General features: G+C 37.2%; 1 protein-coding gene across 1 annotated transcript; it reads right to left on the reverse strand.

Moving 5' to 3' along the window:
- Positions 1-15,737: 15,737 nt before the first annotated feature.
- On the reverse strand, positions 15,738-17,084 carry LOC580668 (QRFP-like peptide receptor). The gene has a single exon (XM_030980140.1). It carries the CDS (start codon positions 16,887-16,889, stop codon positions 15,738-15,740), a length of 1,152 nt encoding a protein of 383 aa, XP_030836000.1. The 5' UTR covers positions 16,890-17,084.
- Positions 17,085-19,521: the final 2,437 nt, after the last annotated feature.

The raw sequence follows: 19,521 nt of genomic DNA on the forward strand, positions 1-19,521 counted from the left end.
AAGGGACCATTCCTCCTTTACTTGCATCTGAACTTCGAGAGTGTGTGCGTGCGTTTGTGTGTGAATGTGTAATCGCAATGTTGTAACAAAGAAGAAGGAAGTACATGTGTTTTTTCTGATTGAATGTCACTTCTAGGATGAAACAAAGACGTTTAAAGGCCGAACCAGCCGCGTCCCCACCAAACAATGCACGTGAGACCTCATCAAAGTATGAGAACCCTGTATTTGACGACTCCAACCAAGACCCCAATACTTACGAAGACATTAATACTGATACCAATATATACCAAGATCTTAATACAGATACACCAAACTACAAGAATCTTATCGAGCCCCATACTTATCAAGATCTAAAGAAACCCAACACCGACGTTACCTATCTAAAAGCCATAACATCAGATCCGAGAGACATTTACGAAGAAATATAGAGGCAAATCAAGCGAGGCAGAGGTTTATGGTGCCAGCATGATACTAGATCAACAATAACGAATATGTTGTGCAATTAACAGAGTTTGCAATATTTATCATGATGCTCGTACTTCCTTATTAATGCTCATACTACGGTAATAATCTATTTCAATTATTACAATAATTTATAACAAAACTTGCTACTTTCAAAATGTTATAGAAACAGTAAAATATGTTATGTGATTTTTTATATTATTACCGGCTTGCAAATAAAGGAATGAAAGGGTAAATTTATGTCTTAATTCTTCAAATTAACTTTCATGTACAATGCACAGATGCCGCTTCTGAATTATTCACTACTGTTATATATATATATATATATATATATATATATATTTTTTTTTTCTTTCTTTCTTTTCTTGAGGTGGTGTAAGGTTCCTCATTGTTAAGTAACAGCTATCTTTTTAGATTTTTGAGACGTGTAGATAATGAAAAAAAAACTATTTCGTTTAAAGATGATGTAAGACTATTATATTATGCAGTGTTTAGGTCTATTACCCACAAGCACAATTGTCGAATACAATCAGTATAATTTCTTTACACGTTTGCCACACGTGCCACTTTGCACAAACCAATAGGCAAATATTGACGGAGGGATTGCTTTGTGCAACACAGTGACTTTGAAAAATTATAGCATGTTGGTCTTGATAGCCTCCATGATGACCCTTCTAACACGGGTAAAGATTAATGTTTAACTGGATAGTAGGTCCTTGGTATTACAGTACATTTCCAGATCGCTCTCGGCACGATATATTCTACTATGATATGTGTCCATGAAAATGGAGTAACATACTGATGTTTCTCTCACCATATCATTATAGGTATTGACTATTCAAATTGGCTGAATCGCTAATGTCACTATGGTGTAGTGGCGGACAACTTCCCCGCTTGTTCCAAAACACGAAATAACTCAAATTCAAATTTTTCAAAAACTATGACGTAGGAGGGTCTATTATCTCTAGAGAACATATTGCTATCCATAATATCTTTGATTCGTGCCCCAAGGGCGAAAACAAAAATAACTTTCTTGTTACTGGTCCGATTTATTTCAAACTTTCGCCATTCGGTTTTCCTATTTTCTGCTTGCATACGAAAACAACTTGGTACAAGGGTTTGGTCATGTAGGTCCATGGTTAGATTGCCCTATGAAGGTGTATTCGTTGATTAATCGTATATGCAATATTATATCATGCATCATAAATTTATTGGTTTTTGATTGGTTGAGAGCTCGTCACGTGACCAGAAATGTACATTTTTTTAGGTTGCTTTGAAAAAGTAATAGCTATATCAGAATACTATTTGGGAGTACTATTTCAAATCTTAATTTAATGAAAACTAAATAATTTAAATCTTTTTTGATAAAAATTGACATTTTTTTAAATTTAAATTTTACCCCCCAAAATATGCAGGATATAAAACAAATAAACTATGCCTTCTATTTGAGGTAATGGTTAAAACTATGGGCCTCGGTGACTCATGATTTCGAAGTGTGCAATAAAATGCACCACACAGTATTGAAATCACATTTGATTATTTTTTCGAAAAAAAGTTGGGATCGTGATTCTTGTATTTGATCCTTGTATCAATTGGGCTTTCATTTGAAGAAGATTTATCTGGAATGTTACATGTAGCATTCCAGATACATGTTCTCTGATCTACCCCTCCCCCCATTTTCTTCTTGCTCGTATCGAGTCCTCTTTAAAAGCTACTTGACCTTCGGATAAACAATGGATCCCAATAACTGTACTGCTTGATAAAACTAAAAACAAGAAATATTTGCTGATAAATGACACACAGTATTATAAAAAAAATTACGCTCTTTGTATTGTTGTTATCAAGAAAGTTGATTAATATCAACATTTATTTATCTTTGACAATATAATCTTGACGTAGTTCCAATATGAATAAACAGTTCGGAACTTAGTATATACATCATATAATCATGATGTATAAGACGGTTTCGATAATCTATGCAATGGGATAGGCCATTTGACATCACGTGGGCGTGTATTTATTTTTCCCACCGTGATTGACATTTCCCATCAAAACATGATTACGTTAGAATATTCTAGGCCTAGATCTAGATCTAATATATATCGATTATCTAGATCTAAACTATATGCCGACCCGTATTATAACACGAATAGTGCACTGTTTCGCTCGTGTGTTTGGGCAGTTCCAGTGCACTCGATAATGCACTTGCCTTGCGGGCGCGTGCATTATCACTATTGGCACTGACTAAACTTCGTGCACTTGCCCCCGGGACTTGCCCTGCCCTAACACACTCGCAACAGTGCATTATTTGTATAAAATCAAGTTAAACCATTCTCCGTATAACATATTTGTTTCAGCACACATTATATATTGTGTTTATTTCAAGGGTATGATAACCATGATCAACATTCGTATAAAAAATAACAAACTGACAGGTTTTAAATTCTTTGGAACAACGATATCCAGTTCTCTAGAAAGAAATGAAATGACTACAGCGATTACGTTTTAAATTTTCGATGGTAAAAGATCTATTCCGTTATCAATAGCAAAGAAGATGAAAGTTTATGAAATTTCTGGTACAGAGCAAATTGAAGAGGAGTTTTCAAGATCTATTTACAGAGCTACCCATATGTGCTTAATTTAAATCTGAATTCGTTCAAACTTTCACCGGTCTGTTTTTCTAATGTTCTGCTTTCATTACTGAATTATCTTATTCCCTTAGGCTTAACACAGGAACCATCCCATTCTTTTGCCATTGTGACTACCTTTATCCGCTGATTACTGACTTATCTTATTCCTTTAGGCTTAACTCAGGAACCAACCCGTTCCATTTCCATTGTGACTACCTTAATACGCTGATTACTGAATTATCAAATTCCCATAGGCTTAAGCAGAAAAATCAGACAAACCAATGACAAAAAAGTTAAGGCAAAATCGTATAACTAATAAAAAAAAAAAGAAGAAAGCAGGAATTCTGTTTAAACTGAGACAGTTGTTATTAAGAATCGTTGTGTGTCGTCATGTAAGGCTTTTATACATTACATTTTTAGATGCAATGAGAGCAATTATCTCAGTCCACTTAGAACAGACTCAAAACTCTTGTTCAAAGCATAGACATATTAAATGCACTTCATATTCTTGTATCAAAATTTATATATGATTTCGGAAAAGCTAAATAACTGCACTCTTATACAACAAGGAGAAAAGAAAGTGGCCCACCCTATCAACCAAAATGTGAGAGAACGCAAGAAAGTTTTTGTAGGAACAAAACTGTTGAATGATTTCCCAGATGAAATTAGGCTAAAATCTTCAGTATTTGTTTAAAGATTTGTTATCTTTCATTTTAATGCTTTAGCAGTTTAACTTTCTATTTTATTTATTCAAGAAATGTAAGAAAACTATATGATATTGAATAAGTTATTTTATTTATGTAAATACAAAACAAATAAGTCTACATTCATATATTAAAAAAATATAGATCTTGCCTAAGATGTTTGAACTAGGTTCTACTAGCACTTGTGCAACTTCTAGTTTCCATTAACAACTTCACATTGATATAATTAATACACAAAGTTATGTGTATATCTTGTACATGAAATGGGATGCGGATCTATATCTCTATATCTTTTAAAACCATTAGTGTTCAAACAGCATTACTCTTCCTTTACTTATTTGTGTATCATTATTATTTTTTGCATTGTATGATCATTCATATTCTGTCTTAATTGTGTTATGTTGTTGTTAAATATTCCATTCCATGAAATTTAATTAAATTAAATTCAAATCAATTAAATTTCATTAAAATAAATACAATTTAATTTAATTCTATTCAATTGTATTCTGTTCCATTCAATTGAATTTAATTCAATTCCATTCATTCCATTCAATATCATTCACTTCAATTCAATTCAATTTAATTCTATTCAATTTAGTTCAATTCAATTCAATAAAAAGCTAACTAGAATAGCTAAATGAATTACCATCCTTAGCTTCCTTTTTCAATTTGATGAATGAAGAAGAGGAAAAAGAAAACTTAAAACAAGAAAGGGTTTACACACATCATGACTCAATATCGGTTGTAAAAACTTATTTTGCATGCCGAAAGAAGTTTCAATTAAATGTTACAGTATAAATAATATTTAGGAAGAGTAAATTATTGTTTATTTAAATATCATATATCATTTTGTATATTTTTTTTACTCGTTTTACTGTTTATGGTGGCTGTCCAGACAACCCCATAGGTTTTTTTTTTTTTTACAGAAACCGAATTCCTATTTTTTACTGTCAATATTTTACTATGTTAATAATAATTATGTATAAGTAGTATTTTGATGTTACTGTTTTTTATTATGGAATCGAATAAATACTGAATGAATTGAAAAAACTATTGCAAAGAAAAACAAATAGATAACATTCCCCCTTTTATAAGTGTAATGCTCCCCCCTTGAAATTTAGATTTTCTTTATAGATTTAAGGGAAAGTATCAGAGGGCCCCTAATGAATGGGTGCACTGTACGCCACAAGATAAAGACTCCCTTTCCAATTAGGAAAGCAAGCTCAATGTGCTTAAATTGATTTACAATCATTAATTTTTATTTTTACGGGGGGGGGGGGGATGCGAGGTGCTTGAGCCCCAAGCCTCCCATCTAAAACTGCCGCCCCCTCCCCCCGGATTCAAGCAGAAGAATTTAGACTTACCGAACTGTCTATGTCCACTCCTGTTGATTGCATAGTCACTGGACCATTCGAAAACATCCCCTGGCCCTGTGTAGAGTAGTCCACGTTCCTGAATGGGGGTGCACCCCAATCTACTGACCCATCATAAGGGCTTGGTGTGTAGGATGTGTCGTATGCAGCGTTGTTTGTTGCGTCCACTAGGCAACTCTTATCTGTTATAGGAAGAAGTAACGATTTATATAGGGCATAAAGGTGAGAGTAAGAGTAAAAAAAGAGAAAGAGAGAGACAAAGAGGTAGAGTGAGAGAGGGAGAGTAAAAAGAGTGAGAATGAGGGAAGAGGGGGAGAGAAAACGATGGGGCGGAGGGAAGGGGGTTAGGAGAGAGGGGAGGAATATATATATATGGAGAGAGAGAGAGATGGGAAGAGAAGAGGCGGTGAAGGGACATGGAGATACAGAGAGAGAGAGAAAGAGAGAAGGAAACAAAAGGAAATGCAGGGAGTGGAGAGAGAGAGAGAGAAAGAGAGAGAGAGAGAGAGAGAGGGGGGGGGGAGAGATAGAGATAAAGGAAGAAAAAGAAGGGGCGGGGAGGGGGGACAGCGATATGTCACTTATATGTACAGTATAATACAGTCATTAGAAGATTTACTGTGTCAGAAAAACTACAGATGACACTTGGTCATTAGTAATAATTATTAACAAACTTTAAAGATCAATAATTTGAAATAATAAACTGACGCCCGTTGAACATAGACCTGCCATAAACAAAAGCAACTTTATATGACGTTAAATCTTAACTAGAAACCAAATTACTGTTAAATTATAATTAACTCACAATCTTCCTAAAGTGATGCTGTTTCGACGCTTGTTCTTTTTGTTATCAGATTTGCAACGTTTATGATTGTATTTTTTAAGTTAACACGGCCGCAATGAAAAACCATCGAACCGTTGTATTGTCCTTTAGGTGCCAGAACCTGGGTCGGTCGGTCGGTCGGATTTTGATTTCTTTTTCTTCCCCCTCCCCTCCCCGCCGCCTCCTTCTCGAAAACAGCGACCGTCGCCCCCAAAATTAAAACCGGGAACGTCGCCATAATCTCGCTGGTTTCTAGCTAGTGCAGTGCATGGTTTATACACGAACACGCGGCCGGGGTCTACTTGTTTACGCTAGCAAGATTTCGAAAGTAGGGCAGAAGACGAGTGAGAATTGGGGAATAATCTGATAATTTTTTGCATTTATATCCCATTTAAACAAACAGAAACACATTTTTTTCTTCTAAAAATCGGTTTTAAAATAGATATTATCACAAAGCCGAACGTAGATTTTAAGATTTGGGGTCGATCGCAAAGGGCAATACACAATACAAAATCTTTTTACTTTGTTACGCGCACAGAGATGTTATTTCATTACGTATTATGCGCTATACAAGAACTGATTATTATCAAAATTATTATTGTGGTTAAGGAACGTGTCCATAGCTTAAGTCTGGCATTCTTAAACTAAAATTAATTGATCGCAAATTAAACTTCGCAAGAACATAAATGATAACATAAAATAAAAAACTCTACATTTCATTGTGTCACAGTACAGCTTTCAGAGTATCAACCTGTTCATGCATTTGATGTATGTGTATGATTATATGGTAACGATCAAGCAAACCTGTGATCTCCCTGTATGAGCAATGGACCTGGTAGAATTGCATCTTTCCCTTTATCATTTTTATATCACTACTTTTGTTAATGATTTATTTTTCTTTTATCAAACAATGTTTGATTTATTCATGCTATGTATACTTGGTATGTATTCCAGTTTTCTTGAATGAAGAAGAGATTTAAAAAAAATAGTTAAACATTTTTTTTTAATCCTCTAAAATTATTAGTACAAGTGAATCTTACCTGCCATTGCGTGCTCTTGTTTGTCTTGTTAAGCTTCAGACTAAAGTCAGTATCACCGATCCAGGGCTTCTAAAGCTTGTTCAGGAGTTGACGAAAAACAATGTCTTCTTTCAGCGCCTTTACTGAAGCTAAAACCATGCAGCGTTTAATATGACTGATGTCTATCGAAAGGTTTTGAAGTACAAACCGCCAAGAAATCACGACATCTCTGCAAAACCAAACCTAGACGGTTTTTTTTATCGCATTTCCTTGGGGTTTCCCACCTAGTCTTTTTATAACTGATAACACGTTATTTGATAAGAATTACAAAAATTGCTCTATCACTTGACACCGAGCTTTCTTGATCTTTTAGCCTCTCTCTCATATTTAATCTTTCTCAAAAGACAAACAAGTAGAAGAAAAGAAGCGAGGAAAAGAAAAACAACAAGAACATGGACATTTAAGGGAGAGGAAGGAAAAGAAGAAAATAGAAAAAGAGGAATGACAGAGAGAAAGAATTTGCGTGCGTGCGCGTGCTCATATGTGTGTAATTGGGGGTGTTACGGACATGTATCAATCAGATATGATCATTAACGTCTGGCATTGCCTGAGCCAGCCTGTAGGCGAAGACAGAGAGCTGATCAAGTGAACGAACCGCTAGACCAACTCATCGGCCCCCACCCCCACTCCGGAAACAGAGGGACGGCATTCATGTTCCCAAAATCTCCGGTAAAGGGGTACTTTTCACGCAACAAAGTCCAGCTCGTAACACACACACACACACACACAAATCGGCCTGTATTGACTTTACACACCGGACCTAGGGGATGCTTTGAAAGGGAGGAAACGTGTTTACACGTACCCTAAATAACACTGGGTGGGGGGGGGGGGGGGGGGGCGGGACCAACTCACATCTCCCTGGTTGGTCAGAACACCCACCTCGAGCGAACGTCACCCCACCCCAAAGCTTGTTGAATTCTGGCGGCAAGGGATAATATCCTACCTTTGCTTTTACATTTGACTCTTTCATATCCTCATTTCCAATTATACTTAGCCAAATAAGTACAAGTGAACCAAAGTAATTGAATACTTTTTATTTATGAACTTTTACTGGAAATATCTTTGTTACTTAAAGTATTATATTTCTTGTAAATAAAACTGACATTGTGGAAATTAGAACGTGGAAATAATGCTAAATAAGTAAATAAACCCAACGGTTGCTAAAAACAAGTGTTGTTGATAAAAACAACGACATTACCCTGCATATTCGAGATCCGGTCAGTTAGAATTGGTTTTGCGGTGATACAGGACTAGGTGACAAAGGAATAAAGCAAGATACCTCAATTAATAAACACCAAAACTATAATACAGGTTTCAATGTAATAGAAACGGAATGAGACCAAAGTGAAAAATTGAAAACAAACCGAATAAAATAAATTGAAACCGGTAATAGTGAAGAATTGAACTCTCAAGAATTTGTATTATTATTTTTTTTTTTTTTAAATATTTTTTTTATTATAGTTTTATTTTAACAGGGTGGTCTCATTCAAGTTCATTTCTGAGCCTGCTCTCCCAGAGAGCCCTGTATTCACATAAAAACATGTACAATAATAACATGAATTCAAAACATACATACAAAGGTAAAATATACATGGTATATACAATAATTAAATCTATATTTATACTGTTTTAATCATATTCATATACAAATATATATGTATATTTATATGAGTGTGTGTGCGTGGGGGTATGAGTGTGTGTTGAAACCACAGGACAGCAACAACTTTGTGTGTGTGTGGGCGGGCGTTTGTGCAAGCGGCTATAGGGTGGGAGTTGGAAGGTGTAATTTTGACTGTGTGCATTATTGTGTATAAAGAATAGGGGTTTGGTTGTAAATAGTTTCACTCTACGTCATTCTCGGTTTTATTCATGGCGTTTTTATAAGATGAATACGTGAGTGTCACATGAAACACAATAAACACATTCATTTCATTTCAGGGAGTCTTTTCCCATATCGTATGAATGAAAACGGAGACACAAGAGCTAGGCCCATTTTCTTCTCCATGAGAAGGGTTTGAAAAAGGTTTCCGTAGGTACTTGTCATTACTTATCTGTGAACCGAGGGATCGAGTCTGTTTTTTTCCTACAAAATTGCAATGTTATTACGAAAAAGTATCAAAATCTGGAAAAAAAAGAATTGATTTGATTTATTGCCTTTTTATGTACTGTTTACAAACATATACAAGAATTCTCATTAACGTAGCATTAACACAATTTTGTAAATCACTTGGTTCGCGATTCGAATCCCGCCGCCATATAATGTCCTCTCGCGAGACATTCATCTAAATTTGCCACTCTCCACCCAGGTGAAGTAAATGGATACCCGGTAGGATGAAATTCCCTGAATTCATATCAAGGTGGTTCATCTACAGCTGGAGTAATGATGTGATACTTTGCATTAAGCACAGCAGAGTATATTCATATAGGCCTACAAGTAGCTATGGTATATAAATGAACATACATGTATCATTACCGCATATATATATATATATATACAAAATGGAAGAAAATAAGTGATACACTGAATACATAATTTATATTAATTAAATAATAGAGTCGCACTGAGCCTAAGCATGAAGCTCAGAATAGGTAGAAATAAATTAGTCAAGAGATCCCAGTAACCCCCACTAAAAGTGTGCCCGTATGCTCCCAAGAATAATACGCTATCTAATTCACACCCCCAACCTTTCCAAGTATCAACGAAATATCGAACTCGAAGGGTTCTAGCTTGCCTATTCGAATCGATACCATTAAATCTCATCTCTCAACTCCACTCAAATTTCAGGATTGATCGGAGTGCGTAGAAAGTTGAAATGACAAACAGAAACAAAAATCCATCGCTGACGAGAATACACCGTGTACTGCCTGTTAAAAGATGAAATGGCCCGTTGATCGCCGATAACAAAAAAAAAAACATTTCGAGACTTCCTATCAAGGGCAAGTAATGTATAGAGGCATATAAAGCATTTTGAACCTTTTTCTAAGCCACGACACCCTTAGTTTTAGGAAAGAAAAAATTGTGCATCACCCCGAGTCAAAAGTCATTTCAGAAGATTTGTTTTTACGCCGATCGTCGATCGATTTTCACATAGAGGCCTACAACTCTATCCCAAACATATGCTATCTAGTTTTTGCGACCAAGCGAAACGAGCGAGGAAAACATATTGTAAAAATGTTATTTTTTTATCAATATAATTTATTATAAATATATAGGATTATGTATTCGGGCACCGCAATACCCGGCTGAATATGAAGATATTCGTTCATCTTTTCGCCAGGATATTTGCTGATCTTTGCAATAAAAACACATAATGATCTCAGGCAGCAAGTTGCATTAATATGCAACTTCCTGCCTGAAACTATTTTTGCGAGCGAGTGAGGAAGAGGCTTTATTTTATTTAAAATGTTATTTCCTTATCAAAACAATAGCTGATATATTTCGGGAAATATTGCGGTTTCTGATATCAGGCGCGTACGCAGGATTTTTTTCAAGGGGGGGGGGGGGTTTAACATTTTAAAATCGGGCCGAAAATTTCGCATCGACTCAGCCAGCCGCTGAATAAACGAGGGGGGGGGGGGTAAGAGGACATTTTTTAATTTTTTTTTTAGGGGGGTTTATACACATAAAAATACCTCCCCCCCCCCCCCCCTGCGTACGCGCCTGTCTGATATTGCGTTTTCATGATGTTGACGTAATTCCAGGATTCCTTTTCCAGGCTTTCAACCTGATTAACCTGGTTGAAAAAACGCTGGAGTAGAATTCTTCTTAAAGTCGCAATCTATCTAAAGCGGTGAATCGAAAATTGGCTCCTTCACGTTGATGTTTTTATTGCCTCTTGCAAACATTATGCAATGTCACCGAAGTTATTATGCGAATGTCTTGAAGTCTCCCGTGAAAATCTCCTTCACGATGGCAAAAAATACAAATGTGGACCCGACAAACAAGCATAAAGTACTCTTCAAGGCGAATACAGGTTGTCAGTTGACGAGCCTCGCTCGAGTATAATTTGAATAACAGATACAACATAACCCTGTTTACGGAATATGTTTTGTGGGCACATCAAGAGTATTCTGGGCCATACGTAAGAGCGGCCTGGTCAAAGGTTTTTAATATATCTTATGTTGGTGATTGTATAAAGTTGAGAGCCTTTCCATAACTTCAGTGTGATGACCTTTAAGAACAGCGTCAATTTGATGTTAATTTTAATATTGAGGTGAAGGCTTTACAACAAATAAATTGAAATTGCCGAAATCCTCCTTCATCGCCCCCCTCACTTCATTCTGTAACTTTCTTTTTCCTCTCTCTCTCTCTCTCTCTCTCTCTCGTGACAGATAAGAATGGAGGGTGTAACATGAGGACTATATGATTAAGCAGAGGAGTGGACAATTATAAAATGGCTAACTTATTGGCTGCATGAAAGAGGGAGAGAGAGAGAGAGAGAGAGAGATGGGGGTAGTGGGGTATAGATATTATTTATATATTTACATATATGTAAAAGAGAGAAAGAGAGAAAGAGAAAGAGAGAGAGGGAGCGTAGTAGCACTACGCCTATTTTGGCGTGTTATTATTATTATTACTATTATTATTACAATTATTGTTATTATAACTATTTGTTTAACTGCACTGATGACCATCTATAGAACTCCTTCATCATGATCATGGTTGTACAAGACCCCCCCCCCCATCTTTGTTAGGAGATACCACCTTTATCGACCTGGTCACGCCCTCTTAGTGACATTTATGGTGGTATAGTATGACATCTTGCATTGATATTCCAGATACTTTTGAGCCATTTTATGCACATCAACAGACATCTAATTTATTCCCCTTTTCTTACTAGCGGTTTCGATTTACATCTTTAGGGAGATGTTTCACAAAGATCCTAAGCTGAACTTATCTCTAGGTTGGACTTAACAATTATGGAAAGCCGTTAGCATCATCGAAAATATTATGTAAAACTTATCTTAAAATGCATAAAATGTTGATTCAAATCATTCATATTTTCTATTATCAAGTAGATTTCATGTTCTTGATGTTGAGTTTATGAAAAGTCTAAAATATTTGAATTTAGGCTTTTGAATATTTATTTTTTTAAAGGCTAAAACTGGCTCCCCATAATGTTTAAGTCCAACTTTATAGAGTTGAGTTCGACTAAGGATCTTTGTGAAACACCCCGGGTGTATTTTGACTGTCATTTGTGTCAGATTAAAAGGGTTTGATCCTTGTAAGACAGGAGAGAAAAGAGAGGGTGTAGGTAATATAAATATGTGCGTGCAAATTGTGTCGACTTTTTTCTGTGCTCTCAAGTAGAGGGGAGGGGGTGTACACCCAATTTCATCCTGTATACTATAATACATCACTGGTAAGTTGATCAACCTTTTCCGTCACCAGTCGTCAGTCAGAAATAGAACCCGACTAGATCGATACCAAAAGGATCTAATTTCATTAATGGAATTGAAGACTGCTGACAAATACGACCTCAATTTTTCCGAAGGCAATCGAGTCTATCATGAAATAATGATGTTTATATAACGGAATGATAGACATACATGCTATGCAGCGGGAACGAAAACGCAAAGAATTTCGAAATAATTAAGGAAAAACATCTCCAGGGCGATTTAATATCCAATATCTACATCCCATAGCAATCATGTTCATACCGCGCCGCGCCGTTGTCATGTTCTCTCGTTTGAATTTGTGACGGCTAACGCTATTATAAATGCTTAGGATGATTTTTCTCGAAAGTCTTTGTGATCCTGTTCAGGTAAAGAGAAAACCCCTGCAGTCACATCCTGTATGTTTGCTTTTTAAAACTATGAATTTAAACCTGATTTATATACCAACGTCAGACTGTTATCATCCCGATCTAGTTTTGATCAAGAGTTCTCTGCAGTGACTATTATATCAAATATCCAGAAAACGAAAGAACTACGCAGAAATAAAATGAGTAATGTATTATTTTGAGTAAACATGAATAGAAATGAAAAGGAACAATCCTTATCCTCATCATACCCCTTATCAAGTAGTAATCATACTAATAGTCTTCTTGCAATTGTAATTGCAATCATCTTCATCAGCAGCGTAACGATATTTTCTAGGATAACTGCAGAACAATAAATGCTACATATTTTCTTTATATCTCTACACTTAACATACATCAAAAACAACATATAGCATCTGTAATCACGATTACCACTCCCATAACAACAACCACCATCACTACCCATATGAACACTATCAGCACCACAAACAACCGATCTCAGCACCATCACCACCATTATTACCACAATCACCACCAACCTCATCACTACCACCACCAACAACAACACCACCATCACAATCACCACAACCTTCACAACCACCACAACCTTCACAACCACCAACACCCCCGTCACAAACACCATCACCACTACAAGCACCATAAGCACCAAAACCACTACCATCATGACCATTACTACCATCACCACCTCCATCACCTTCTCCACACCACCACCACCACCACCAACACCACCACTATCGTCATCAGTACCCCCATCACCACCATCACCACCACCAACAACATCAACATGAATAAAGCCATAGCCTTTATCTAACATCACCCAAAACTAAAGGTAATCAAATTTCCTGAAACGAAACAAAATTACACCGATTTCTCTCTCGCCACGAAGGTCATCAACACTTGTATCCCTCCCTCCAAACAAAAGACCGTGCCTGATCATTGTGTGCAAAAACAAATGGCCGAGATTTACATTACATAAATGAATGGTTTTATTATTCGGTACATTTCCGAATTTTGGAATTCTAAGAACGATAAATATCAAGTTATGCGGCAAAAGTCATATACAAGGGATCTATATAATAATTTTCCTCAATACATATAGCTCACCACCTCCCTTTAATACAACCTACATGTTTATTCATACAACAATTCGTTACTTTGGAAAAAAGAATTGTATACATCCAAAATCTTTTTTTCGTGTTCAGTCTGTTCTCGGTCTGGTATCGATTCCGCCGATGTGACCGGGACGTTACTTGGCATTTGATGATTGGCTGTTCTTCAAGTACCCAAGAGCGACTAGCGCCTTTCTCTAATGATTTTTTCTTTCTTCTAAAGAGTAATCAAAACTTTGTTATTGGACACTACACCTTAGGGATATGTCATAGATATGATAGAGCGTCCGAAATATATTTCACATTACAATTGGATACAATATAACTTGCAATCATTACCTACTTACATTTCTTCAGATGACAGTAGAATGATTATCGAGTTCAAATTGTTTTGTATAGCATGAGCAACTGGGATACACAATGTGAAACTTAAGTCTGTATTGCGTAACTCGATCGAGCAATGGCCTGTCACCTTAACCAAAGCTTTTCAAGATTCGGAAGAACCCTCTGTCTGAAAGCAGGCCAAAGCTATTCGAGACTGAGTATAACAGTATCATTGAGTAGAGGAACACTCCATCTGAAGGCAGACCAAAGCTATTCAAGATTCAGAAAAACAGTATTATTCAGTAGAAGAACATTCCATCTGAAAGTAGGCAAAAGCTTAGAAAGTACTTAACTTTGATAGCAACATGGCGTACTGGCACATTTCGTAGAGGGGGATGCCCGAATGTTTGCCATCCTGTTTCCTAAATTATCACAAAAACACCTTTCTGATCATGCTGATAGAATATCTTAGTCCTCAAAATGTAAGATTTTGAGTATGATATGAATGATAAATTCTGGCAGCTCTTTGCCATGAATCATCCTTCTACTAATTATTCTTCAAATGTTCGTCATAAGATTTGAAAAAATAAATATTCGGGCACCTCGCTTTCAAAACATGATAATATTTGGGCACCTCGCTTTACGAATGAGAGGTAATTGTTGACCGAACATATGACCTTTATATGCTTCATCATGTTGATAGCATATTAGTCTTAATGAAAGACCAAACCAAAAAAGAGAAATGGATTATAGTCAAAGTGTGAATGAAATCGACTGTGCAATAAGAGAATAAAGATTTTTAAAATAAATTAAATCATGCCGGGACTTTGATTTGACGGGCAGTATTCATGTCACTGTAACAGTCTGACCGATCCTAACATAAAATGACAAAACTATATTTTTGGACGCTTATACAGGAATTTAAAATGTCTTGTTTTTGGGGAGCATCATGCTAGCCATCATGTTTAATTTAGAAAATGTTGAATTTAGCCTCTAGGAAAGCCTTCTTGGAGAGAAATGGGAATAGGAATATTGAAGTATTGACATTTTCGAGAAAATACAAGTATCTTAAAGACGAGCGCTACTTTTCTTGAAACTGTCGATAGTAAGATCTGAAGATAACTCAATGGAAAAAAAATCTTTACAAGAACTAGTTTGACAAAATGATCTGAAATAAACCGAATGTACAAACCGAATGTAGAATGCTCCTGAATAATTATCACAATGCTCAATAACTGCAAATGTGTTGAAATATATTGTATACACATAAAATATATCAGGCTTACCTCGATTGCTCATTTTTTAAAGGTTAGATACGAAATGTACTCAATCTCTAGGAATCTGTGTGTTTGCAGGAGCGACAATAAATAAGTCGATCCCATAAATAAATTATTCGATGAGTCGTAACTTAATCCGGTTAAATTAATTAGGTCAATTTAATTAGGTCATTTTATATGGTGGCCATCGCAAATGGTTTGACAATAACATTATTGTTTGAAGAACCCTTCATTTTAGCAAATTGTCGGTGACGACAAAGTACTTTCACGAAGTTCCGTTTGAAGTTGTCATTGAGGAACGCGTATACGATGGGGTTGTTACAACTGTTGCTGAGCCCCACCAACTGAACAGCCGCGAACAGGAGTCGGTTTCTCTCACCGTCTTGCATGAAGGAGAAGTCGCGCATGAGAACGACGACGTGATAGGGAAGCCAGCAGACGGAGAAGAGACCGACCACCATGAGGATCATCTTGATGGCGCGCTTCTTGTAACGAAGTGAAGTTGCCGTGTTGATGCCTGGATTATGTGTCACGACGGAATCAGCAGGCGCGATGGGTTTGCGGATCCAGAGCTTGTGGACAACCTGCATGTACAGAACTATCATGACGAACAAGGGTGAGACGTAGAGAAGAAGGACTAGTAACAAGGTGTAGTTCTTCTGCTGTTGAGGATTATACCAGCGTTCCCTGCAGAATCGGTAACGTGACCCCGTCATAGGGTCGATCTTGGTCTCCAGTTGGAGTACGAAGAGGAACGGCGACACAAAGGTCATAGACATAATCCAGAGGAAGGTTAAAAGGAAGACAGCACGACGAGGTGTCTGGATCACCCTGGAGCGCAGAGGATGACAGATAGCTTGGTGGCGCTCTACCGCGATGGACATCATAGCCAGGATACTTGAGACAACACCGACTGAAGTGACGTAGTTAAGAGCCTTGCACATGAAGGGCCCGAGCACCCAATCCACCGTGGTCGCCTCAATCAACGTGAATGGAATGCAGAAGACAGCGATCAGCAGGTCCGAGATGGCTAGCGAGGCGAAGAAAATGTTGATGGCTGTCTGCATGTACCTCTTGCGGGCTACCACGAAAATTACAAGGAGATTCCCACTTAAAGCAAGCACAAATATGATTGTATAGCACGTGATTAACAAAATATCAGCTGTGGTTGATAGATCGTGCGCGATGTAATGGAAATCGTAGTCATAGTAGTCTAGAAAATCTTTAGCATCGCTCAAGTTTAGAAGAGCAAGAAGGTAGTCAAGGCTTTTGTTTTTTAATTCACCATGGAACGAGTAAACGAAAGGATCTTCCACTCCTTCCATCTTCACATAAATCTCCCCCTTTTCTTCTCGATCTGAAGTAAATAAACTAATGTTTCAAGTGAAACAAGAAGACGATCTAAAGCGCGAGGAAATGGACTGACCGCTTAGGCTCCTCTAAAACGTTTTAATGTTGCACTTGAATGTGACAGCATACCGTAAATAGTGATCGAGTTCTAGATTCGTGTTATCTCTCCACTTGATATATAATAATAATATATAATAATAAATTTAATTTATATAGCGCTTAATACAAATGTCTCTAAGCGCTTTACAAAGATATTATTACCCCGGTCATTGGATTCAGTGCTTACCCGCACACAATGTGTGCACAATCTCCACTCCCTGGGGAGCATTCCAGCCAGGCGTTACATGACGCTCAAAAACTGTTTGACCAACAATGACGGTCGCATCCTACCGGGTACCCATTTAACACCTGGGTGGAGAGTAGCAAGTGCAGGTTAATATCTTGCCAAAGGATATTAGTGCCGTGTCGGGAGTCGAACCCTCGACCTTCGCATCTCCAAGTCAAGCGCCTTAAACCACTCGACTACGACACTCCTACATATATCGCGGTTACGACTCATCGTTTGAATATAAATCACTTAACGTTAGGAAGAGGAGCAAACGACGTAAATAGGACAGGGATAGATTCCACGTTTACAATTTGTTTTTACATGTTTCCACAAGTATCAAACGTTTTATCCAAGCAGAAGTGTTCACGCGCCTTCTTATCTTATAACCATGTTTTGGGGGTTATTTCACCGACATTCCTCCATCGTGCATAGGCAAGAAACTTCTTTTACGAAAGACTTCTTCAAGTTAGACTCCCCTTAATTTTCTCGATAATGTACATCTGCTTCCATGGGCTTTGAATTAATCGATGATGAATAATGGACGTTACCTTACCAGTGGCAATCCCATTCGTATGATGGAATTATCCGACAGCCAAGCATAAATCCAGTAAAATGCGAAGGACGTAGGTTATTTTCCTGAGCCCTGCGAGCGATTAGGAGCTCTAACGACGATTCCAAAAGGCGCGATGAATTTTGCACACAACCGTCTTCCCTCGATGCTCCATTCGATAGTGCGTAACCTGAAAACTTTGTCGTCTGCGGGCCATCGCATTGTTGATCCATTTTTGCATAATTCATTACTGACCCGTGATTGGCAGGTTGACTTATGACGTCAGCTTAAGCCATGTTCGTGATAGGTCGACTGCATTATGGTTGGATTAAGATGTTCTTGATAAATGGCAATGTGCAGATGTGTATGGCTGTGCCGGAAAATACTTTGTTATAAAATGTAAGAGACAGGAATTTTGGTGAGCAATTAAGATAGAGAAATAAGACAGAAAAACGGGAGACAAAGAAAGACAGAGAGAATTAAAAGGGGCTGATTGCAGTAGTAGGTCTCTCAATAGACTTTAAGTTTTGATTTTATATATTTTAAGAGTTGAAGTGATCACGAAGAAAATTGGGCACAAGATAATTCAAAACTATCCTCAAATTATTTTATGAGAAGGAAGACATCATAATGCAGAAACTCCATGCACTAAAGAGTAACAACTTGAGAATTCATAGAACATTTTACATGGGAGAAGAGAGGATGGCGGGCAATATTTGACAAAGCTTTCGAAAATTTGTTTTCAAAACGGCTACACACTAAAAAGTTAAGAGTGCGATTCTGCTACAATAGAAGTAACCTCTACCAAATAGGCGTAGGTGGATGCAAATCTGCTCCCCAATCGCAACCTTATTTCTTAAAGTGTATAGGATAAAGGCATAATAATTTGTCGAAACGTGTTTTCTTCATAATCTTCAGACACCGGGAAGCTCAGCCTATGCATCTCAAAACTCCCGAGTTTGCAAGAGAAAGAAATGCAAAAATCGAAAGTAATCCTTTAGTGGTGTGGGCCTTATGCTGTTTCGAGTGCTTTCGTACGAAGATGTGAACGTATTTGTCATTAATTCGTATGACATGGGCTAGAGAAGCATCGATTCAGGCAAAGAATACTAGGAAGTTATTAGGGCATCATACTTCCTTAATCTGTTAAATAATAATTGAATTAGCCGAGCAGAATGGAAACATTGATATATAGGGAAAAGGAAGGAAATCCTTCTCGGACAGTGGGTGGTGTAACTAGGTATCTTTGAGTGTCGTGAATCATTTCACTTTTTATCCGTTTTTCTCTCTGCTGCTGCCGTTCCCTTTCCCCGTGTTTTTTTCTTCAGCAGCTTTATCATCATCAAATATAAGATAAGAATGTGCCCAAATAGTGCGTCCGGCAGCATTTTACAATCCCAAAAGGGATACTCAAAAAGGTGTTCATTTCGTTGTTTATCGCTTGTCAGAGAGAACAAAAAATATGGGTTAGTAACTCTCCCCCCCCCCCCCCCAACCCTCCTAACTGGCTAGAAAATCCTGGATCAGCCACTTCTTTAGATGTTTATTCCTTCTTAATTATGTTTGTAACATTAATATATTTTAGCTTATCTTAAGTTCAGGTGCCTCCACCCATCCGCAGCTTCGGCAGGGATGATTTGTTGAGCCCAGGGGCAATGACTAACAAGAGAGCAATTTATCTCGGAGAAATCGCGGCGACATTGCCGATTCCCGAGGCGTTAGATATTAT

Source organism: Strongylocentrotus purpuratus, unplaced genomic scaffold, assembly GCF_000002235.5.
Source record: "Strongylocentrotus purpuratus isolate Spur 01 unplaced genomic scaffold, Spur_5.0 spur5_scaffold_10, whole genome shotgun sequence".
Lineage (NCBI taxonomy): Eukaryota > Metazoa > Echinodermata > Echinoidea > Camarodonta > Strongylocentrotidae > Strongylocentrotus > Strongylocentrotus purpuratus.